Source organism: Coregonus lavaretus (assembly GCF_964263955.1).
Source record: "Coregonus lavaretus genome assembly, chromosome: 20".
Lineage (NCBI taxonomy): Eukaryota > Metazoa > Chordata > Actinopteri > Salmoniformes > Salmonidae > Coregonus > Coregonus lavaretus.
Window position 1 is genome coordinate 24540062 of NC_140007.1, and position 23931 is coordinate 24563992.

The window sequence follows — 23931 nt, forward strand, 5'->3', positions numbered from 1 at the left end:
TATGGAAAAAGTCTAGGGGAGTGAATACTTTCTGAAGGCACTGTATCTAGTCTGGTGCACATTCTAGCCTAATTCACTCCCATCCCTAAACAAAAACACATGTAGCCTACTTAAAATAAAGTGGCAAAAAACATTGGGACAAAAATACTTTAATTCCACAACACTATATTCAATATCTTTATTTCTTCAAGGGTGTCTGTCACAATACACAACCTCAGTCCCAATAGTTTTGGGACAGGAGTGAATTAGGCTAGAATGTGCACTAGACTAGATACATGATAAACTACAACTACCCATTTTTAATTGGGCGTAAAAACTTCTCATCTGTTGACTAATTAGACTCAAGATTGTGAGTGGAAAATTACAAAACCTTTGCTCCCCCTTGTGGGCTTAGGTTTGTTTCCAACTCCATATTTTGAGTTCATGTTTCATTTGTACAGTATGAGCATCCTCTTCAGTTGAAGGTGTTATTGGCAGTAACATTATTTTAGAGTATCCATTCCCTAGAACATCTCAGCAGGGCACTAGTTCAGACAACTTGTCAGGGGTCCTGTGGAAGTAGGTTTACAAGTATATTGTGGTCAAGTTTGATGAACAAGGGTCAGTAGCTAATGAGGGATTACTGTATTGTTTGACAAGGACGGAGACTAAGAACCCGAAAGTATTTGGTAAATCAAAGGAAATAGTTGTGGAATGTTCCAGATCTTGTGTATGCCTACTGGAGTTGTACAGTTTACCAGCATGTTTATATATTCCATTCTGATAGAGATCACCCTTCCTGTCAGAAAGATACACAAATACACCCAGAGCCAAAAATACCTCTGACAGTTTACTGACGCAAGTGAACCAATGTTTACAGTATTTGGGGTCATCGGATAAAATAAGTAGCTAAGCATTATGTCCACTTGAATTTGTATTTATACCCGAGTAAGATTAATGTAAATGCATTAGTCTTGACGTAGCCTAGTCGCGAACCACAACGTGATTTTGGAGGTATGGCAACGCCAGACTAGTCTTGACAGAACAATGGCAATTTTAATTTTAAAATCGAATGGCGGCATTGAACATCACAAACTGGATATAGCACACAATGCATACAAAACAGTATTTGAATCGACTGTATTCAGAAGTATTGTAACAAAATGTTAATTTATACATTATTATAGCAAACATACTGATAAACTGTCCTTAAATCTAATCTGTACATCTTTCACATAGATCAGCCCTCAATCTTTTTATTTGCAAGAGGGGTGGGTTCAACTTTGCTGCAGTAGAAGAAACCCAAGGGACTTCAAATTGGCCGTAATCACTCCACTGTGCTCCTTTCCATCCCTTACAGAGCATTGTGCCTTCAGCACAGTGGACGGCTCCCAGCATCGGATCAACTTTAAGGCTTAAGAGGTAGGTGGACAATTTAACAGTATATGCATGTGCTTTTCTGACAGAACTGATTATTACAATTATCTTGAGCAATTCCCAAACTTGGAACTACATACTGTAGATTTGAAGCTAAAATGTATCCGTTTTCACAAATCTGATTATGCCATGAACTGGATGCTTTGTGCATTAATGCAGTTGTTTGATACAATTATTTTTTTTTACTTAAGTTTTACCGTCAATATACAAGTTGCTTTTTTTTTTACCTCCTTGAGTATCATTAGGCTTCATTTGAAAATACTGTAAATTGCAATTTGATGATTGCATTCAGCTTACAAATATGTAATTTTTACTGCCCTCAAGCCTGGCCAAGACGGTGGGCACAAACTGATAAGAGAATGGTCATGAGGGTAATTTGTCTGCCTCCACCACTTCCAATGTGTGTGTACAGTAATACCCAGAGACCTCAGAACCTACAGTAATGCTGAATTTTGCTCTCATCCTTTAACTTTTCTGAATACAGAATGGAGGTTAAGGTATCAGTGGAAGGAGTCCCACAAGTTGTCTGTGGAGTTACTGAGAAAACCACATGCCAGGAAGTGGTCATAGCTTTGGCCCAATCCATTTGTGAGTACAAGTCTGGCAGTGTTTTAATTTTACTGTATAATTCACTAGAAATGTCCAATCCAAATCAATATTTTCAGGTGATATATTCATCCCAATCATTTCCCTTTGCTTAGGTCGTCCTGGGCGCTACACACTTAAAGAGAAATTCAAAGAGTTTGAGCGGAATGTGGCACCCAATGAACGGCTTCTGGAGTCACTTGAGAGGTACGGCCAGCAGGCCAGAGAGGTCCAGCTCACCCTGCTGCATAACGGGCCATCCTTCTGCGAAGAGCCTAGTAGAGGGAAAGGCAGCAGATACCAAGTTGGGCCTCAGCTGAGGAGAGCAGATGCTGGGGGCAAAGTACGAAGGTGTAATGGTGGTCTTAGTTTACACCGTCAAAGCCTACCTCCCTTATCACGCCTGCGGCAACAAGCCAAACAGCCACCGGAAGAACCGAAGAAGCCCAAAAGAAAGTCCCTGACCCTGATGGAGGAGGCTTGGGGATGGCTGGAGAGCCTAGGAAGAGGCGGAGCGAACCAATCAAGCCACGAAAAGGGAAACAGCAAGGACACTGACGAAAGGGATGGTAATTCCCTGAATGTTTCGGTCACTGTTTCCAAGGATCCCTCCACTCCTGGGGTTTTGCAGAGCAAAGTCAGAGGAGAAAAGAGTGCCAAGTCCACTGAGCACCAGCGAATCTCCTGCTGCATGGGAGACCAGGGCAGGGACAGAGAGAAGAGTAACATTTCTGATGAGGGTAAGGATAACCAACATGTTAAGAAACACCCAGAAGCTGGCACGGCAAAGATAAATGCTGAGGGCTGTCAGAATCCAACCAGTGCCCTTAAGATGGTTGATGAGAAAAGGAGGTTAAGAGGACTAGTTGCTCGCCAACAGACTAATCTGAAAGAGCTGCAGGTTCAAATAAACTCAACGAATAGTCAGATTCATGAGCTGGAGGAGCAACAAAAGGCCAGGCAAACTGACCAAGAGGCCCAGCAGAAGGTAATAGAGGAGGCAGAGCAGCTGGAATTTTGGGATAATGAGCTGAAGGCGGAAGAGGGATATCAAAAAGACTTGGAGGAACAGTTCCTGGAGATTAAGGAAAAAGCTGTGGCGTGTAAGGCCAAGTTGGAAGAATACAAAATGAAAATGCAAGGACTTGATTCCTCAAGAGACAGAAGAACTGTTCAAATGGAGAAAGTGAATGTTGCAAGCCAAGATGCCACATCTCCTGCTGCTGCAGGGTGGACAACGCCAAATGAGGCCTTGAATCAGTCAAGAGCGCTTACAGTCAGCGTGGTAAATACAGACAGGAAGTTTGCTCCCAGAGAGAACTCAGATCTTCCGCATGCTCTAGTTCCCCCAAACCAGATCAAGGACTTGCGGCCCTCAAGGCCAAATCAGCTTAGAGACTTGTGGACACACTGGTCTGAAGCCCCGAGTCCAAATACAGAAACAAAACCAAAGGTTGTGCATCGCGCCGCGATAACGATACATCTGGGTAGCACCAGAGTTTGAACGAGGTAGAGCAAGAACTGAAACGTTCCAGTTTAAAACAAGCAAAGACAATATAGCCTTCTCATAATGTGCGTGATAATTCAAACTGTGCAGGGATTTGTTCCCAGTTTTACATTTCTATATGAAGGTTCAGTGTGGCAACAATAAAATTCATTTTTTAAGCAAACTTCTATTGTCCTACCAAGAGATGCGGAATATATTTTCCATCTTCAGTTTGCTCCACTGTTCAGGCACATTTTGGTTTGAAAGTAGGGACAGCATTTATGTTTTAGTCTCTTGCTGCCATTGAATAAAATGGTTTATACAAACTCTATGGAATTTAAAGGAACAAATAAATAACTGCCTGGATTTTCTTTCAAATAAAGAAACGCAATATGATTTTCATAAAACTTTAATTCAATTGCTTCATTCAAGACCATTAACAAAAGTTCATAGGAGCGCCTGTGCAGTTCAGGATCAACCCAGTGATCTCCAGAGTTTAAATTAATTTAGTCTCCAACTGCCGTATGTGCGTACAGGCACAACAGACCACACCAACACCGCCAGAGCACAATAGATATCCTGATCCTTAAGACGTAACTTAATTCTAATGCTTTGTTACACTTCCCCTTCCTTCCCCCCCCCCCCCCACCTTTACTGAAGTTAAATGTATTTTTGTTATATTGTGATGTTTGAATCTTTCACTAAGAAAAAAAAAAGCACACATTACATACAGTATATTTCAACCCACAGGTAATTGGGATGCAGATCAGTATTATTTCTACAAAAAAAGCCATCCTAAGATTGTTTTTTCTATTTTGGCGGATGGGCTGGGGACAGAGGATGTCATTTTTTTTTTTTTTTGTAGTTTAGGCACCGTATTCTTACATCAATGGAACAAAAAAGCAAAGATGTGCAAAAAAAAAAGTACATTGTCTGAAACTGCTCGATATAAGATGCCATTAGGAATTCTGCACCTGGGGAAATTGCTTACAAAGCGCGTGAATAACGAAAAGGTATCTAAAGGCCCCAGATCTGTGAAAGTAAATACAAATCATATACCACTTAAAACATTCACATACAACACCATGCTTTCACTCCAGTTCTTGGATAAAGATTTTCTTTTTAAACTGCTCAAAAAAACCGAGCAGAGAAGTAGCCTCTGTTTTAGTCCACACATGAGAAACATGATCCTCCTTATGGAGGGAACTTTGCTTTATGCATTTTGTAGGAAAGCATAGTGGAAACCATTGGCAAATGAGAATCATTTAGTTTCCTTAAATGAGGGAGAACAAAATGGAGGAAAATAAGCAGATGAGCTCTAATACATGCCCACACACACACACACACACACACACGTCAGGTTGCAGGTGCAGAATTCCAGACAATTAGGCAGATTCGGCAGATGGGGACAAGACACTGCCACGCAACCGTCACTGATTCTAAGGGGCAGAGAAACCCTCAAAACAAATTCCTCTGTAACTTCTACCATTTCTAAAACACCTTGTGCACAACAATCACACGCGCACACTCGGAAGAGAGATCCCGCCTTGTATCCTGCAGTACATCATACATGGGCAGCAGAGGACAAATGGAATGAGGGTTCCCTTGCAGGTGATGGAACAGGGAGAGGGGTTACACATGCTTATTTCTCTGTGTGCCTGTGTGTATCAAGAGTATGTGTGTAGGAGCATGTGTCTGCAAGACAGCAAAAATCCCTTTCCATTGTTGTCCTCCATTCTCTGGTTGCATTTTTAAATCAGGGCCCACCTATTCCAGACGGGATGGGTTATATACAGCTCAGTCAATGACACCCGGTTGACTGGTCTTCCTCTCCACATTGAAGCCCTGGGTACAAAACAAAGGAGACCAGTCATTATAAAATCAACACGCTTTATAGATTAACCAAAAATAAAAAGTGAACATCAGAACTTATTATACAGCATTACGTGTTCAAATATGTGTACCTTTGAGTTGTCAGGGCCGCGGGGCTGTCTCACAATGACTAGGCGGGGGGCACTAGCGTCATCCAGGGTGATGCTCTTGAGCCGGTTGACCAAGCGATCGGGACGGGGGGTTGCCACCAGTTTAGGCCCTTCACTGTGGGGGTAGAGAAACAAGAGGGATTTTTTTACCAACAATATACTGTCTAGGTTTAGAATAACTGGGTCATAAGTGAGACCTGACTAGCAAGTGTGTGGGCTACATTTACATTTTAGTCATTAAACAGACGCTCTTATACAGAACGACTTACAGTTAGTGCATACATTTTTCATACTGGCCCCCCGTGGGAATCAAACCCACAACCCTGGCGTTGCAAGCGCCATGCTCTACCAACTGAGCTACAGGAGGCTAGAGGTCCAATTTCACTTATTCAGTTCCATTGACTGCCTGCCATCAAGAAAACGGGCATCCTTATTGGCTAAGTTGAGGTAATACTTCCATTTCCGAACATGGGTACTAGTACACCCCCCCTGCAGTATTTACCTGACTCTGCGCACGTTGCAGGCACTACATTTCCCTGTGCGTTGGTTGAGGATGACTGAGAACTCCACCTCATCCCCGGGCTGGAGCTCCAAGCCATCATGCACCTCTTTGACATGGAAAAACAGCTTCTTACTCTCGCCAACTTCATATGTGATAAAACCAAACTGGGGAGACAAGACATTACAGACTGAATAGGCATAGCGCTCATAGGTAGCCACACCAATACCTTGCATAGTGAGAAAGTCCCAAAACAAATTATACATTCTTATTACTTCATGTTTGGGTTACTTACCACACTTGAAAATAAATAAAAATGGCAGAATATTTAAGTTCAATTTTGAAAGGCAATTTAAAATCATGTCCATCTCCACCAATTTTGACAAGCATGATCAGATACCTGGTCCTTGACGCACTCCACCAGGGCTTTACGTTGGGGGACAACGTTGCAGGCCATCTTCTGTCCTGTCTGGGCCACTGTGCACAGCTGGAACTTCACCATCTCTCCTTTCTGCAGACAGTCTGCCTTGTTCGCCATGCCCACGATGCCAAAGGGGTAATTCTGGCACTTCGTGCCATCTGAATGGGTAGAAGGACAGGTGGGAGAAGAGGAATGGTCAATTTAGCCATTTGGTTATTATAGAGTATGTGCATTAGTAAAAACATTGAATTGATTAACATAACCCTCCACTGCCAGTGGTGACTTACCTTCCTCCGAGAGCTCGATGAGCCCCTGGTACTCTGTCTGGGACGGATCCACACTGCGCAGAGGGCGCACCACCTTCCCCAAAATCACTGTCTCACCAACATCCTGCCCGACACCATTCACTGCAATAACAGAACACCATTAGCATACTCACTTGGATGGTTGATACAAACTCTTCACTATAGAACTGACTGTAGTGCAAACTCAAACAATAACTAGAGCATTTTACTGCCTACCTGCTGCCACCTTAGTAACCTTCTCAGCGCTGACTTTGTTTCCTTTGCCCTTGGACAGGGTGTATTCCACAGTGTCGCCCAGCTCCAGGTTCTCCAAGTCTCCACACAGCTCACTGGAACAGACAAACAGGAAGCATGAAAAACCAGGGCAGATCTTATGTCACACCAACAAACATATTTTACACTGTAGCTTGCCTGTGTTGAATAGTTGTACCTGTAGTGAAAGAAGATCTCTTGATCGTGATTGGCTGTCTCTATGAAGCCAAAGTTATCTTTCAGGGTGGCGATGTATCCCAGCAGCCTCTTGGTGTTGACGGTGCGGTTGAGGATCTTGATGGTGACAGCGCTCTGCTGGCCCGTCCTCTTTACCTCATTGATGGAGAACTCCACCTAGAGGACATGGTTGAATTTACACCACATGAAAACAGAGCCAACTCCATTATTAATCTTTTGGGGTTTGGTAAGTCGCCATTTCAACAAAGCCCATTTGAGCCAGTGTGAACTTGTTTGGTTTTCAGTACCTTGTCTCCTGCCTGTGGCTGGGCAGCTCCCTCCAGATCTTTGACGTGGTAAGACACAGTCAGCTTCACTCCACAGTCCTCATAAGAAATCATTCCCTCTTCTGCTTCCTACATGAGAGGACACAGACACCATAAAACTGATTAGACTGGCAGTTTCAGTCAAAGAGTCAGAGGTAGGCTGCTGCACTCCTCTCCAGAACTCAGGCATTGAACTGTTACACCTGGATAACACCACTGCTGTGGTTCTGAGCATTGGGACATGTTAGAAAAATGCACTGCTCCTGGCTAAAAAATAAAGTAATTACTGATCTGAAGAGGCTGGATAGATGAAAGTAAAAGTGTAGGATAATGTTTTATTTCATCCACGCCGGTGCATATCAGTAATTACTTCAAAAGGAGGAAGGGAGGAATGATGCATCTTAAAAGCTTTGGAGTATATCAGATGAACAGCAGTAGCAACTCCTTGTTAAAACTAAGAGTGCAGATGACTGGCACCAAGATGTTCAATAGCACACATTCCAAAGCACCCGTTAGATTTCGGTTAGCATTGACTAGTGTTTGAAATCAACACCTTTGTACAAACAGTGTTAAATGTAGGGCTGTCCCAGACTTTAAAAAATCTTGCTTGACCGGGAGTTGTCCATTCTTTTGACCAATCGATCAGTCAATTTTAAAACATGTATTTTGATAGGATGTGTCCATGTTTTAATCAAATCAACTATTTGCACTGAGCTTGTCTGATGCTTTAAGCAAACTGTTTGATGAAATAAGACAAATGACTCGAGGGAGTACAACCGCAATTGATTTGATTGTGCAGGGCAGGGCTCAGACTTGCTGTGCTGTGTTAAAGACAGCCAGTGACTGACTAGCACCCATTCTCTCTCTCCTCCCTGCTGCAGTGACCACAGAACATCAGTGTTTATCGCGCTCTCTTTGTTGCTGAAGCTGCAACATAATTACAGCCAATTCTGTAAGTCGCTCTGGATAAGAGCGTCTGCTAAATGATGTAAATGTAAATGTTTAGGAAAAACATTCCCTATTCCCTCAACTTGTGACACGTATGTGTCGAATGCATGTGACCAATAGGACCTAAAGCATATCATAATCACATCAATAATTTGGTTATAAACTCTGAACCCCATAACATCAGAACGGATGCAGAGGACTTGACAAACTCGAAATTGGGGAATGTTTACTGGTTGCTCAGGAGGTAAAAGGGGAAGTGATGTGCGGAATAAATTTGACTAGTTGTGGAAAATACCGGAGAGCAAGAAGAAGGTAAGGCGCAAGCGCTGCGTGCCAAACAGGTGCTGTTATATTACAATATAATTTTCCTGACCGTTGGGAACAACATAAACACTAAATAACACGCGTACCAGAGTATGTTGTAAAGTGTTTATTACAGCAAAGACCGTGACATTCATTTGTGAATGGAACAGTTTATTTATTGTTAATACTAATTATTCAAGGGTCACTTTGTTATTTTTGTTTAAAACGAAAATGCTTGATTGCATTTCATGAATAACTTGTATGCTGTGTGATGACATGAACGAATGATTGATACAGTAGTCAATATAAGAATTGAAATATAGGCATAAGTAAGTTACGGTATTAAGACCTAACAGGATGCGCTCTTAGGCCTACAGCGTGATGGTGGTTATACAACGCTGTTATAAGCTCTTAATGATAATGACATTAGTTATTATAATCACAATAATACAATAAGAGATCGCGAAAGAGGCTTATTATTCATATTTTTTCAGACAATTTGGAACAGAGTAAACCATAAATAATACCAGAGGCTGTTCTAACAAAAAAAGTTAACCTTTTATTAAAGCATAGCAAAGATGAAAAACAGCCACATTTGTGAACATGTTTATCCAACATGTGGTTGCATGAGGCTTGGTGATCACGGAATCAGTAGACTATTAAACAAACCTGCAACACAAGCAGGATCTTCAAATCGATCGGCATTGCAACCCCTCAGTATTAAAATTCAAACCCATTGGTCGGTTTGAGGTGCCACTGTAGAATTGGTGTTTATGGCCAAAAGTAGTAGCACATTTGTATAAGGTAATTAATAGCTTAGGATCATTAACACTTTTTGTGATGATGATCCTAAGCTATTAATTACCTTTTTATTTTTAGCTACTGCTCAACTAAATAAATCTTGGTCGACCAAAAGCCTATAGACCAAACAATTGACGAGTTGACTTAATGGGGTAAGCCTTAGTTAATGTCATATCTCCTTAGGAACTAGTAAAGTAAATTACAAGACTACAAAAGTGAGAATGAAATGTTTTTACAGAGGAATTGATTTAGAGGTTGATTAGGACTGAAAACATGCAGTCAACCATGGGGTGAGGAGCACATTCAGCAGGCCATAGACCACACCACTGACCTTTTCTACTACTTTACCCTTGAGAAATAAGAGAAATGTACAATTAGTCTACCTATTTGAGCGTACATGGCAACTACAGTATGTCTGCAGCAATGTGAAGAGCAAAGGTCAGGAAATGAGAGAAACCGATTTAAGCAATTGGGCAAAAAAACTATACATTATGAATTTTAAGGTAACTAGGGGAACTTGTCACAGTTGCCATGTAAAATGTCTGGCAAATCATCTAGCCAATTTGAGACAAAATTAGTAGTTAGTACTTTGCCTCAGTTTGTGTCAACCCGGTAGGAAAACATTTAGATAGATCTATCTATCTAGCGTTGATCAACTTGATGGCATCATGCAAAGACAAAACTCCTACCTTGTCTTTTTTCTATGGAGAGAAGGAGCATGGGGGGGAAAGGGTGAAAGGAGAAAGCAAACAGAGAATTAGAACTAAAGAGGAGTCAAAAATCAATGGTCTGAAAAATGCCTGATTGTAAGGGGAAATGTGTGCGTGTGGGTCTCGGAGCGGTTTTAAATTTCGATACTGATCAGACTAGGAAGAGGGGAAGAGGAAAGAAAAGTAAAAGAAACATCAAGCAGGGAAGGAAAGAAACATATACTGTTAAAAAAAAAAAAAAATGTACATGTTGACAATGTCGCTGTGGGTTCCCAAGTGCTGCCCTGGGTGCTTTCGTACCTTCTCTTTTGCCTTGCTGGGGCTGGCGCTCTTGTTGTTGGTGATGGCTGCTGTGGCCTCCTTCTCCACCACGCCCACAAAGCGCTGCTCAGACTGGATGTGGAAGGAGACTGTGCCCTTGGGCAGCTTCTTGATGCGCACCGCATGGTTCCTCTGGGCAGACAACATGTCCTGCACAGGAGAGGGAGAAAACACCCGTTCCAATGTGTTGGTGTTCGATAATGCGCTCATTGAGATTGTCTGGATTATATTGTGAGGTAGCCAGAGACCAAAATTCATTTGGAAGACAATGTGCCTAGGAAACATGAATGGGTTCAATGAGTGAGATTCCCTAATATTTATAACAATTTACTGGATGTTCATTTCAAAATCAAGAGTTCCCTACTAAACTAACAGCCTTGGATGATGGACAGAGAAAAAGTGGGAAGGAGAGATTAAAGGAATTTTTAAAAAGACAGCATTTGTATATTGAAAAACGGACCATGGATGTTCTCTCTGGACTCACGGGCACAACGGTGAACTCGACTTCATCAGAGATGTGCAGCTGGCCCTCCTCCAGCACCTCGCTAAAGTGAAAGAACATCCTGGCGTCCCGGTCCACACACTTGATGAAGCCAAAGCCGTCACGCATTGCAGCGATCACACCCTATAGGACAGAGGACAGGGAGAGCCGTTAACACAGCAGAGATGCCGTCGACTCTGCATGTAGACCGAATAATCTGCTGGGACTGAACGGGATGCGTGACATAACGAGCTGCAGTAGTTCCGATCTTCGGGCTTTCGTCACTCGTTATATGGACGTATCAGGATTGGGCGATGGCAGTGTTTAAACCGCTTCACTTTGAGTGCTTTGTGTGCCCACACGGAGGGGAGAGGTGGCGACTTCGCTAACCACCAGAAATCTCACTTGCTAACACGCATGTATAGACCCAGAAGTTAATCACGCAGCTGACCAAATTACACAAGATTTTACTTCTAACCGAGATTAAAGAGAGTGCACTGTAGATAAAATGTTGAACTGTGCCAATCCTTCCCTTTCATTCGGGGCTGCAGGTTTATGCTCTTCCATTTAATATGATCTACACAACAGTATGAAATACAGACAACTTCTTAGGAATGTACATTTCAGGTTGACATTCACTGATTCAACTCCACACAAAGCTTCCTCAAATGAACTAGAGTGTACCATAGATTGCATGGTCCTTACCATCTCACGGGACTCCTTGGTGAAGTGGAAGGTGTCGGGCAGGATGTCGATGTTGGTGGCCCGCTCCAGCTTGTCCCTGCGGTCTGTTGAGATGTTGAACTGCACATGGTCACCCTCCAGCAGGGTCACTTTGGACTTGGTGTCCTTCTCACCAAACAGGAGCTCCTTGTCCGTGAAGCTGATCCTGGCACAGATGCGACCTGGGAGCGGATCATTCTAAAAGATGGGGAGGAACAATACAAATATTTGTCATTATCATGAGAAAATAACAATCGATGATTTAGTAAAAACCAAGCTCAGGTTACTCCTGAGTATGAAGGTATGGTGTAAGTTGCAGACCTGGTTCTTGGTTGGAACTTTAGGGATGACTTTGGCGACAGTGCCTTCAAACTGCTCGATGCTGATATCCTCAAATATGACCGTTCCCTGGGCGAGCAGCCTCACGTCAGTGGCCACCTCTTTCCCCTAGAGGAGAGAAAACAAAATGCTTTATAGCAGATTTATGCTTGATCAGGCAAAGTGGTCCAGAGGCTCAATTGCGGAGCCTCCGGAGGTCAAATCGAGCTCCCTGCGGCAATGCCATGCACCTCCCAAATGTTGTTACAATACGGAGGGCTCCGTATAGCTCCGCATTGACATGATTGGTTGACGTAGGTGGGGGTGGGAGTTCATGTATAAACACAAACTCACTTCCTTGACAACTTCCTTCACAACAACTCTGCTCCACGAAACGCAAGAAGTATGAATGCCCTGAATTCTGCAGAGGCGGTATCGTCGTAAATGCTTTAGTTACTTCAATGTTGCTTTTTTCTCTCCATTATTTTGCATATTTACAGGCTCATAGCATCAATACGTATTCAGAATGTATACATGAGCAATTTCTATTGAACAGCTTTTCCTATTGAGAGTCTCACTGCCATTAAACCATCATTGCTTGATTTGACAAGTTAAGTCCCTAACATCTTAAGAATAACTTGATTCCAATGATCCAATACTGGCCTCATATTCTATACTTTTGCAATCCATTAGAACGGATCACTCGAGTTGGCTAGGAAGAACGGTTCCTGTGATGCCACCTACGTTTCTCTCTTTGATGGTGAACTCCACGTCGTCGCCGGCCTGTAGGGCCTCCAAGTCGCCCTTGAACTCGCTGTAGTGGAAGAAGATCTCCTTCACCACGTCAGCTCTCTCAATGAATCCAAAGGCCTCCTACCAGACAACAAAGGGTTATAGATTAGATCATAATCAGGCACATTCAGTAGCCAATGTCCAGCCAGGGATCCACAAGGGTGTACTGTGGCTTTACCTTGGTGGCACAGACAACTCCCTGGCACCTCATCTGTTTCTTCTTTACCAGGACGATGTTGTGAGCACTGACTGCACCAGTGCTGAAACACACAGAAGATAAGCATGAGGAAAGGGCGATGGTAGTATGCAATCATAACATTTTAAATTGGGAAACTCAAGTTTGGGAAACAATAAGACACTTTTGAAAAACAACTCACTGCTTGTTGGTCTCCATGTAGAAGCTGACTTTGTCTCCCGTGTCCAGGTGCATGTTGCCCTCTATGTCGTCTGGGGTGTAGGTCAGGTAAAACACCTCCTGCGTGGGAAGGAATCCATACTTTACATTACATTGACTACCAGCCTTGTCATGACAAGTCTCTTTCTACAGGCCATTTGACAGTCTTACCCCGTTTCTCTCATAACACACACTGCCAGTGGGCACCTGCCCTGGAGCAGACTTGCCATCCAGGTGAGTGGGAATCGCTGAGACAACCTAAAGGACAGCAAGAACCACAGCGGGAGATGGTTAAGAATGGCATTTGGGTGATTCAACACACAAACATGATTACCTTCATATAAATCAGTGCACTTAAATAAGGAAATGACATTGCATAAATTACAATAATCATTCTGGGGAAACAAAAACTGGTTGATTTTCAAAAGTATATCAAGAGAGTGAAGGGATAGAAGTCTGTTATGTACTATAGACACTACTGCATGAGATGTGAAACGCTTGAGATGCCAAATTTCTTCATTTGAATGAGTAAATGCCATTTGAAGAGAAGGCTAATAAAAAATATATATGTCAATGGCTATCAAAATATTACATCCAATCAAACCTATTTGATTTACTGACTTCATATTTTGTCATTCCTTTGAAAATAAGCCTTCAACTTCATTTAGGAACAACTTTCTGGACAAAGATTTAGGCTATTTTGTTTAAACGTCAAATCCCACCTCTACCCCTGAACACCATCACCACACAACATGTATGTCGAGGACAGCCAAGCCCATTGTAAATCTCCATGGAAATAGATTATATATTCCTAGTGTTTCAGACAAACAGACCAAGGCCAACATAAATAACGGCCATACAAATGTGGATTTAAAATCAGATTAAAATCAGTGGTGGGAAAGTTTTCATATTAAGAATGTACAAATCTATGAAACTATTAATAACCAAAAATGAGTTTAAAGATTTACAATGAGCTTGAACATACACCCAACAGACGAACAAACACCGACATTGAGGTGACAGGGACAAAAACAGAACCAAAAGTAAAATGGTGTTCCTTAACTGGATGAATATAACCATGCAGCACAGTAAAGGGAGAGGCGTGCGAGTCTGGCCCCACCTGGCCCGAGATGCGCTCCTCTGGAAGCACCTCTGGTTTGATCTTAAGCAGCTTCACTGCTATGGGCTTGCCAGTGCGCCTGTCTGAGGACACTTCAAACTCCACATCATCTAGAGAGGCAGAGAGATGAAGAAAACAGGTTGTCACCAAATGCTGACCGGACATTCATGGAGGTTGATCGACTTAAAGGCTGCACACAGTAGCTTGTGAAGAGACCAAGGAAGAAATCAATTGTTACCACTTAGATCCAAGGATTTTTTAAAGAAATTCTCATTTTTGAACAGATAAACATCTAGGAGGAGTTTCCCCAGACAGATTATTCCTAGACTCAAGGAGAATGTCATTTGAAAATGCTTTTTAGTCCAGGATTAGGCTTAATTTGTGTCTGGGAAACCACCCCTAAAAAGGTTGTGTTGTTCAGTATTAGGCTGGTGGATGAGACTAGACTACTAAATGCCTAGAAGCAGCCCTGGACTCTCACCTCCTATCTTGAGCTCCTGCAGGTTGCCGTTGTACTGGGAGCAGTGAAAGAAGAGGCGCGCCTGCCGCTCCGAGCACTGGATGAACCCGTAGGAGGTGAGCAGCTTCTCCACCACTCCTGTCTCCCTGATGCCCGCCGCCGTGCCGTTGGCAAACGCAGTGTGCCCGTTGTTGTGGAGCATGCCAGGGTCAAAACTCATCTGAGCAGAACAAGAAACGGACAATGTTACTTATTGAAGAAAAATATCAAACAGTCAGTCAAAACACAGCTCTTAACATTGAATGAGAGCAGATGTGAGTTTATGAGTGGGATTGTGTAAATGCATGACTCTCTTTGACAAATGAAACTCCCACATACACGCCAATAGGATCTAATTCACCCAAACATGCATTTACACACATCTACAAAGAAAATCCGCTACCTAAAATGTGTTTCCTGACTGGTGGGTGCACCAAAGTTTGGAGAGACTAACCAAAAGAGCCTTCTGGTGTTATCTGACCATTTTCCTCTTGTGAATGCCGGTGAGCACAATTGGCCAACCCCAGATGGGTTTTCATGTTGATTCAGACCATTCACTACCATAAAGGCCATACTGTATAGACATTTCTAGTTGGCTCAAGAGAATCATGCATTTCTATTCACTCAGTCACTATCACAACAAGCACCCCTGAATTGACAAAGTTGGGAACATTATACATGCAAAGAGAGTTGGTTATAGAACTTAATCTTTATCCAAACCTACTAGGAAACCATTGCCGTCTCACATTGACTAGCACATTAAGTCAACATGTACTCCTGAGTGGCGCAGTGGTCTAAGGTGCCAACTGTGCCACTAGAGATCCTGGTTCGAATCCAGGCTCTGTCACAGCCGGCCGCGACCGGGAGACTCATGGGCGGCGCACAATTGGCCCAGCGTCGTCCAGGGTAGGGGAGGGAATGGCCGGCAGGGATGTAGCTCAGTTGATAGAGCATGGCATTTGCAACACCAGGGTTGTGGGTTCAATTCCCACGGGGGGCCAGTATAAAGAAAATATGTATTCACTAACTGTAAGTCGCTCTGGATAAGAGCGTCTTAAAATAAATAAACGTCTTAAAATAAATAAACAAAAAACACATGAACTGGGTGCTACAATATGACTTCACACAGAACCAGAAATCAATTTATTGATCATCTCACTCTAAGTAATCAAAAGCCACTGCAAAACACACCATGCGGTTAACTAACATCCCCCTGGCAGTCATTACCACTGTGGGTGCAACTGATGTGATGCCCACACAACATGCCCACTTACTGATCTCTGATACAGGGGGGTCCGCTTGTGTTTTTTGTGGGAAACAGAGAAGGAGCGGGGGATAGCCACCGCAGAGGTGGAAGGGGCAGTATTACGTGCCAAAGGGGGTTCAGAGTGCACCTTCTCCATATCCGACAGTGGGGTCAGGACTGGGACACACTGTTGTGGGGGGGGGGTCAAAAGGTAATTTGGACATTCAGATACTTGGAGCTGTGGTTTTACTCATGAGCTTTCATTCCATTACACCGCAGCGTTCTAGGTCTCTGAAGTTATTTTCTTACACTTTAAATTGTAAAAGTGAGGGGCAAGTATAAACACAGATCGATGCTGACCCTGGGAATCATAATTCCTTAAGAGAAACTCATAAATTATTAGCAGAGACCTAGCATCTCTAGTGAATGTCCCTGTGAGGTAGTCTCTGCGACACCCTACAATAATCAGCCTGATCAGTAAAACTAAAATAAACATTTGCCATTCAACATTTGAAGGAATGGAACAAAGCGTTGAGAAAGGTGGTCATGTAACTTAAGTGATCATGACTCATGAAAAGCTGTTATCGTTATTGCCTGAAATAATGTTAAAATAAGAGTTGACAGAATCAGAAAGTGCTGATGTGAAAGACAGGTTAGACAGAAGCATGTCAACACAGTAAGATGATAGTGTGTACATGAAGGGTCCCAGAGCAGCCTTATCTGTTAGGTCCCTTACTAGCATCAATGTTAACAGTTGAAATTCCTAGTAGTTAGTGGATTGGGTGGTCTGTCCTCGATGGGGTGAATAATCTTGAATATAAATCTATATTTTTTATTTGCTGGTTCGATACCTAAGATTTCAGACTAAGCGACAGTTTCCGATGGCTGGTGCCATTCAGTTCGAAATCAACTTGTCTTACAAACTAGCAAAAAACGGACCTACCTTAGTTAAATTAGCTTTATTTCAGTCTAATTATTTGGGAAAGACTGTCAAACGGACAAAAATAAAATATTCTTTTTTTTTTTTTAAGACTCAAACTGACATCGTTTAAATAGTTTTGTCAAGAACAGTCAGGTTCCTACTGGGCACATTATTTTGAGCATCAACGCCACCTGAGGGGTGAACTACAAAGTTAGCCAGCTAACTTGACAAAGTAGTGACATTTAAAAACATATTTTGTTTTTAGACAAGCTTGAAATGGGCATGGTATAATTGACTCAACCAAAAACACAAGTTTAGCTTTTGTAATAAACCAGAAAATCAATAGTAATATCTTCTTAGCCTCTGCATACTGCTTTGTAGTCTGCTAAACAGTCACCCTCTCTCACTTAGTCTTAGATTACACTCACATTGTTTTCCTAAACATGTACTAGGCTAAATGTACTAATTCTAAATCTGTTTGTTTATATTGGCTACATAAGAGACAAATTGCAGCACTAATCATATCCCACACCATTAATCTCAGGGGTGTGGGGCATGGCAAAACGCATTTACAGCCTTATTTAAATAAATTGTGGAGGGTAAAACCAAATTTGAAACAAACCCAAATCCCCAGTAACCTTTAGACCGCCCTGTACCTGCTTGACTGCACCTGAGCAGAGGCTAGTCTCTGAGCCCCGTGGAATGGAAAGGTAAGGCCAGTCAGAGCAGAGAGAGGCAGGGCAAGGTGGGTGAATGGGTGTTCGATGGGGGAGACGGAGGGAGGTGGTGGGGAAGATGGAACTTACGGATCGGCCGTATGGTGACAGGCTGAGTCCGACGGGGGAGGTGCTGCTCAGGTCAGCGCTAATAAATGCGGCAGGTGGGGACGTGGGCAAGGTAAACTCAACAAAGCCTTTCCAGGGGCTTCCCATATTTTTCCATAAACTCAAACCAAACTCCACCCCTTTGTTGTACTTGATTACTGGTTTGCTTGACTGCCCAGACTTCACTTTTGTTTGTTATTTTTTTCCTTTTTTCCCCCTCAACCACCCAATGATACACCTCTGGACGTCTGCAAGGGTGAAAATGGGAAAGGGACAAAAAAATAAATAAAGGGGAAGGCAAAAAGGTCAGCCAGTGAACAAAGTGTCACAATCATGGGAAAGGGTCTGTGGGCGTGAGGAGACAAGGGAACAGAAGGCTAGATATGACCAGGTAGAGGGGCAGGATACAGAGGCAGAGGAAAGACAGCTAAACAACTTCCATAATGAAGTAGGCCTATGGCAGAAAGATAGGCTCACTAAAACACTTTAAAACTGTGCTAAATCTTTCTGCTAGAGTTGGTGCAATTAATTTAGCTTGTTAACAATTGACCCAAACAAGTTGCAGAATGATTCATCCCTATCAAGTAGAAGCAAAGGTCAGTCCCTCAAGCAAATTAGGGGAGCTGCTGTGCATGTTGATGTCACAAAGAAAAGCTAGTTTTTCTATGATATCAAACACCACCATTTAGGTAAGGGGCAATATTCCCCATCCTAGTTAAAATGGTAGCGGATGTGCACATTTACAAGAGCAGAATATTGTTAAGTCAGGCAAGATTGGGACATTTAGTGCATTATTTGTGTTCATTATCATAACAAATACATTATCTACAATCCTGCCATGTCAGCACAGCAGGGAACCAGACTGGTACTTGGGAACCTGCATTTTCCCCTTCATTGGTTTACCATCAAATGTAACATTAACATGAGCATCCATTTCTAGATCAAATGCCCTGTGATACACCATTACAGTACTTTGCAAATGCATTTATTAATTGAGTCCTATCAAATCAGTCCTTGATGAGTAGATAAGTAAAAGCCTCATGCAGTGTAAATACATTTGACATTTGTGCAAATTTCTTTGGAGATGGCCAAGATGTCTGGCCCATATAAAGGATGCCTTTCTAGACACATTGAAACAAGTATCGTAAAAAAACAAAGACAACAGTTATTCAAAACGACAACACATTTATGAAATACGTTTTTAAAAAATATTTTAATGGACCTACCTTGATTTGGTGTCTTGAAACTTGTGGTAGCCTTGAACGCTAACGCCTTTGCAGATCTTCACACACACATTCGCACACACACTTATTTGTTACAGGTTTCTGGCACAAGTTCTAGATACGAGTTGCATAAAGCAAAAGGGGGGAAACTATTTTTAAAAGGCAAACGCAGGTGCAATAACAGTGCTTGAAAACAACAAACAGAGCAAGAAGAGATACAGACGAAGGAGATGGAGATAGTTAAAGGAACAGAATAAAAATAAAAAAAAGCAAATAGCAGCCCTCTAGGCACCCCAGGGTGAGTCGGTGGTGAGGTGAGGATGGCTGGGAGTAGCGTTGGGACGTGTGCTTTGTCAAAGCTGTTGAGTAGGCACAAACTTCTGGTCTCAGATCAGTTATTATCTTCTCGGTTTTGCAATGTTGGCAAAGGATTGCTTCTCTTGAGTGCGTTTCGATTGGGCAGCCGTGTATCTTTTGTCTTTGGTGTTTTCTTCGTTTGGTTGCTTCTAGATTTTCCTTTGAAGTGATCCTTTCCTTGAGTTGTTGCGACTGTTCGTTTCGGGATGTTTCTCTTGAATTTGTTTCTTCGTTGTGATCTGAACTTGAAGAAGCAGTTGCGGATGGTACAAAAAATTCAGTTCCGTTTCACTTCATACTGTTGAGTAAAAAATGAGATTCACTATTAGTTTAAAATAAATCAGATTTTGCAATCATTACATTTACATTTTAGTCATTTAGCAGACGCTCTTATCCAGAGCGACTTACAGTTAGTGAGTGCATACATTTTTCATACTGGCCCCATGTGGGAATCGAACCCACAACCCTGGCATTGCAAGCACCATGCTCTACCAACTGAGCTACAGGAGGCCTATATTCAATGTACATATAGCCTACCGATTTCAATAAGCAACTAGCAAATTGGGTGACACCTGATAAATGTGCCATCAAAGACATATGTCACCATTTATGGTGGTGGTGGTACCATTAGCCCATAGGTTGACAATAAATTAGGACCTCATGAGTTGGAAACACTGCAACAAAGTACTAAGGGGCTACCATTACAACATTCTAAATCAACTTTCCAGATTCAAGAGTACCACGAAAAACAGTTACAGCCACCTGTAGACTAGTGCCCTGGGTCACTTCCTTTACATGTGAATTGAACTCCAGATTCGTTGCCCCCAGACTCCCAGGCCTAAATATAGACCTTCCTCAGCTGCCCCTGCACACAGTGCCAGCTGACTAGATACTATACTAGAAGTCCTGTGGATAAACAAGTCCCTGTGCATACCTTTGGCTGTTCTGATATTTATGGCCGTTTCTAACCAGTGAGGTCTGTGTAATCATGAGCTATGTGGATCATGACAAAAGGCTCAGACACTGATCCTAACATTTAACTGTATAGGACTTTGCACAGTAACAAGAAGCAGGGACACATCCACCAAGTTTGGCTTTTGGGACAACCCCCTTAGCTGGGCATTGCTGGCATTATTGACCTCAATGCAGCAGTATGAAAACAAATTGGCTGAACAGGGCCACATGAAACCTAATCCGACATGGCTGTGTCACAATGAGCGCCAAACCACATGGCTAAAAACTAAATGTTGTGAAAGGGGTCAAATATAATTCCAAGGAGTGGATGAGTCTTTAAAGCTCATACTTGGCATCCAGGCTACAGCTGCTTATGGACAGCAGCGCTCAGTTTAATCTCTTTGAAAACAAAGTTTCAGAGAAATTATGCAATCATAATGGATCACTTATCTACATAAATAAAAATTGTAACGCCCTGCCAGTCTATGATTTCAATTCACATCTACATTAACATGCATCTTGATAACACTCATTAGTGAGTTTGGTTACAGCATGTCATTGTGTGGTTAGGCTGTCAACGGATTGGCACAACTCTACTACCACTTAGCAAGGTGAGTTGAGACAACACTTGTACTGTCAAACAGAAGAATGGTCTGCAATCTCATCACCCTTGGTAATAGGGTCACGTTGGTTGAAAGGAGTGGGGGAAACATTCACTCAGACAACAACCCTTGCTTAAACCAATGAAGAATATCAACATGGTTAAAACAAAACAGGAACTTGGGAGCGTGTGCTTTTCAGCTGCTCATGACGCAGCCATAAAAACAACATTTGTCTACCCGTGCCCACCCACTAAAATCACTGGCCATGATTGGCCTTTTCGCACAGATTACCAAAACTGGTGGTCGAACATTGTTGAGTTCAGAAGCCCCTAACTTGTTTGTCATCTTACTTGCTAACGTTACATATTGTTTTGATGTTTCACCAGTCTGAATTCATGTCAGTGAATTGGACACAGTACATTTTTAACAACGCTTTTTTCAGATAAAAACTAGTTCATTGCATTAGCCGTGGAGCCTAGCTCCATAATATTACCATATGTCCCAGCTGCTTGCCATAGTTTTGAAGTAATCACGAAAAAATAGGCCTTATTTTAAGGCATTTTCAACCTGCCAGCTCCTATTAGTTCTATTGAGCACCAACTCGCCTTCCAAATGTTTTAATCCCAGCCCATTGTTCTACGTCACAATGCCTGCTTCGCTATTGTTGGCAATGAGACCTGCCAAGGTTGAACAAATTGCTGATAGTTAAAACGTGAACAAAAAATTACTCGTGGAACTCTGCGGTCGTCCCATTGTTTCCTATAGGGGAAATATAGGTATGTCTGTCTATTTCGCCAAATATCTCGCAATGTGACCATTATGACTTTTTCAAGTCGGGCACCATTTTAATCATGAGAATCTCCTCTTTCTAATTATATAATGATGGGCACCGTACTCAGTTGTCGTCAAACGCTAGCCCCGAAATACTTTTTTCCCTTGGAACGCTGAGCTCCCCCCATTGTTTTCCTATGGAGAGGCATCCTGGTATATTTCGCCAAATACCTCGCAATGTGTATATTTTGATTTTTTCAAGTAGGACACCATTTTAATCACGACAATCTCCTCTTTCTAATTATGTAAGGCTGGGCAGCGTACTCAGTTGTCATCGATCGCTAGACCAGAAATAGTCAGAAGTGGACATTTCCCCCCCCTACTTCCTCGTTATGCAGACATAAGCACAGTTGACACCATCGAGGTGTGGACGTTTACTTTCTACACGAGTTGATATTTTTCAGTTTCGTCCTAAGAACAGATTGTTGTGGTAACATGAAAAGGTATACATTTTTTGGTGCCATTTATGCGAAATGGAATTCTAAGCATAATCCCAGTCAAAATAGACTGCGAACGTTCGATTCAATTCGTTTGCTATGGGCTCGCGCTAGTGTTCCAGTTTAGCCAACGTTCTATTGCAGTTTTTCCAGCCTTGGGTGAATTTTGACTCGTTCTATTGTCCAGCCTAATACGTATACTGCCTCGTCTCAGCTAGATAGCTGGCTAGAACTGTAAAGTTCATGGATAATGGCAACCTAGCTAGGTCGTTCATTATTACTAGTTATTACGTTACCTAAATGTCCCTGTTGGTTGAAACAGGTTTGACACCAAGCAATGAATTAATTACCATGCAAATAGGTTACTGTTAGCTATAACTATGCACAGCCATGTGATTTGCTATCAAGCAGCCACGCTTTGCATTGCAGTAACGTGGCCTACTAGCCAACGCATCATTCGTTTGCATTGCAAGCTAGCTGACTAAGGTTAACCATGCCGTGGTTTGCTAACAAGCACACTAAATAGCTAGCTACAAAACAAATGGAGGGGTTAACAAGTTGTCAAATCAAATGGCTAGTTAACGTTCGATATTTGTTAAACGATAACTAGCTGATGTTAGCTAGTTAGCCAACAACGCGTTACCGTTAGCTTTACTTCGCTAGCTAACTACGTTACTTATTGTGAACACTTGGCTAGGTAATCATACATTAAATAGTTTCTTCCTAATTCATGGATTTGTGAATACGAACAATATATATTGTGCCAATATCAACAACCCATTTACTTCAAGGGTTAACATTAAGAGTGGCAGGCGCAGTAGTTAGTGTGGCACGGGACAACAAAGGAACTGCGACAGATAAATTCGCTAGCTTGTGGCTACCTAGCAAACGTTTGCTAAACTCGTGCAAGTCCAGATAAGTCAGCTCGTTTGTCACTTCAATTTGTTTAACACCAAACATAACGCGACGATACCGGTAGCCATTAAACAATTCAACCATTGATCATGTTTAAACAGCTTCTTATTAATTACGTCGAAACGTTTACTAAAATAGCTCCCCAGATAGCTAGCTACAGTACTGTAACGTGTCGGTAGGACGAGTAAAAACAACGGATAACACTACCCCGCCTAAGCTTTGAAGGATAAGAACTAAGTTTCAAATTATTTTGTATAGATATATATAACTTGAATATAATCATGTTAATGGGGTTCCAACGGTAATTTTCAATTAGTAAATTAAACAAAACTCACCCCAACAGCTTTCAGCACTATCACCAGCGCCGCCAGAAGCAGCACGGCACATTACGTATTGATCTGAGTGGGATCCTATCGCGAGATTTCATATGATAGCGGTAATGAGAGGCTATACCAGAGATTTGGATATAATGACGAGATGCTTGGGTCTCAAATCAAATCAAAGTTTATTGGTCGCGTACATAGATTTACGGATGTTATCCCATATGCAGCGAAATGCTTGTTTCTAACTTCAACAGTGCAATAATAAGACCTATCAATACAAAACAATACGCACATAATCCAAAAAGTAAAAATAAAGAAATAAAGAAATATCAGAACGAGCAATGTCAGAGTCCGGAATACAAATATAATGGTGTGTATAGACCAGGGGTCTATAACATTTTCTAGCAAAAGTAGAGAAAATTAGAAAGGGGGCAAATA

The 23931-nt window shown here is 42.2% G+C and overlaps 2 protein-coding genes across 11 annotated transcripts; one reads left to right on the top strand and one right to left on the bottom strand.

Moving 5' to 3' along the window:
* Positions 1–4583, top strand: LOC311147480 (uncharacterized protein). The gene is made up of 2 exons (XM_084184204.1): positions 1–2004; positions 2118–4583. The coding sequence occupies exons 1-2, from the start codon at positions 1902–1904 to the stop codon at positions 3503–3505; spliced, it is 1491 nt and encodes a 496-aa protein (XP_084040330.1). The 5' UTR covers positions 1–1901; the 3' UTR covers positions 3506–4583.
* LOC311147469 (cold shock domain-containing protein E1-like) lies at positions 3881–23578 on the bottom strand. Of its 10 annotated transcripts, XR_014614793.1 has the most exons (21): positions 23506–23578; positions 19078–19729; positions 14842–15040; positions 14304–14470; positions 13412–13498; positions 13224–13321; positions 13025–13106; positions 12799–12927; positions 12058–12183; positions 11719–11934; positions 11017–11157; positions 10512–10682; positions 7432–7539; positions 7125–7300; positions 6911–7023; positions 6677–6796; positions 6369–6547; positions 5972–6135; positions 5452–5584; positions 4922–5332; positions 3881–4455 (listed from the first exon to the last, which is right to left on the bottom strand). XR_014614793.1 is itself a non-coding variant. In XM_084184180.1 (20 exons), exons 3-20 carry the CDS (start codon positions 15038–15040, stop codon positions 5285–5287), a joined length of 2400 nt encoding a protein of 799 aa, XP_084040306.1. In that variant the 5' UTR covers positions 19078–19729; positions 23506–23578; the 3' UTR covers positions 3881–5284. The 10 variants fall into 10 exon arrangements, 9 of the variants coding, with proteins under 9 accessions (XP_084040306.1, XP_084040304.1, XP_084040305.1 ...); XM_084184180.1 differs by having other exon boundaries at positions 3881–5332; positions 14361–14470; XM_084184178.1 differs by having other exon boundaries at positions 3881–5332; positions 10993–11157; positions 14361–14470.
* Positions 23579–23931: the final 353 nt, after the last annotated feature.

Excerpts from the sequence above, each read along its gene's own strand:
- LOC311147480 (XM_084184204.1), top strand. The coding sequence starts at position 1,902 with ATGGAGGTTAAGGTATCAGTGGAAGGAGTCCCACAAGTTGTCTGTGGA. Across the intron at positions 2,005-2,117 it reads AGCTTTGGCCCAATCCATTT|GTCGTCCTGGGCGCTACACA; the intron begins GTGAGTACAAGT and ends CCCTTTGCTTAG.
- LOC311147469 (XM_084184173.1), bottom strand. The coding sequence starts at position 17,959 with ATGGGAAGCCCCTGGAAAGGCTTTGTTGAGTTTACCTTGCCCACGTCC. Across the intron at positions 11,935-12,057 it reads AAGTTCCAACCAAGAACCAG|AATGATCCGCTCCCAGGTCG; the intron begins GTCTGCAACTTA and ends CCCATCTTTTAG. Across the intron at positions 11,158-11,718 it reads CCAAGGAGTCCCGTGAGATG|GGTGTGATCGCTGCAATGCG; the intron begins GTAAGGACCATG and ends TCTGTCCTATAG.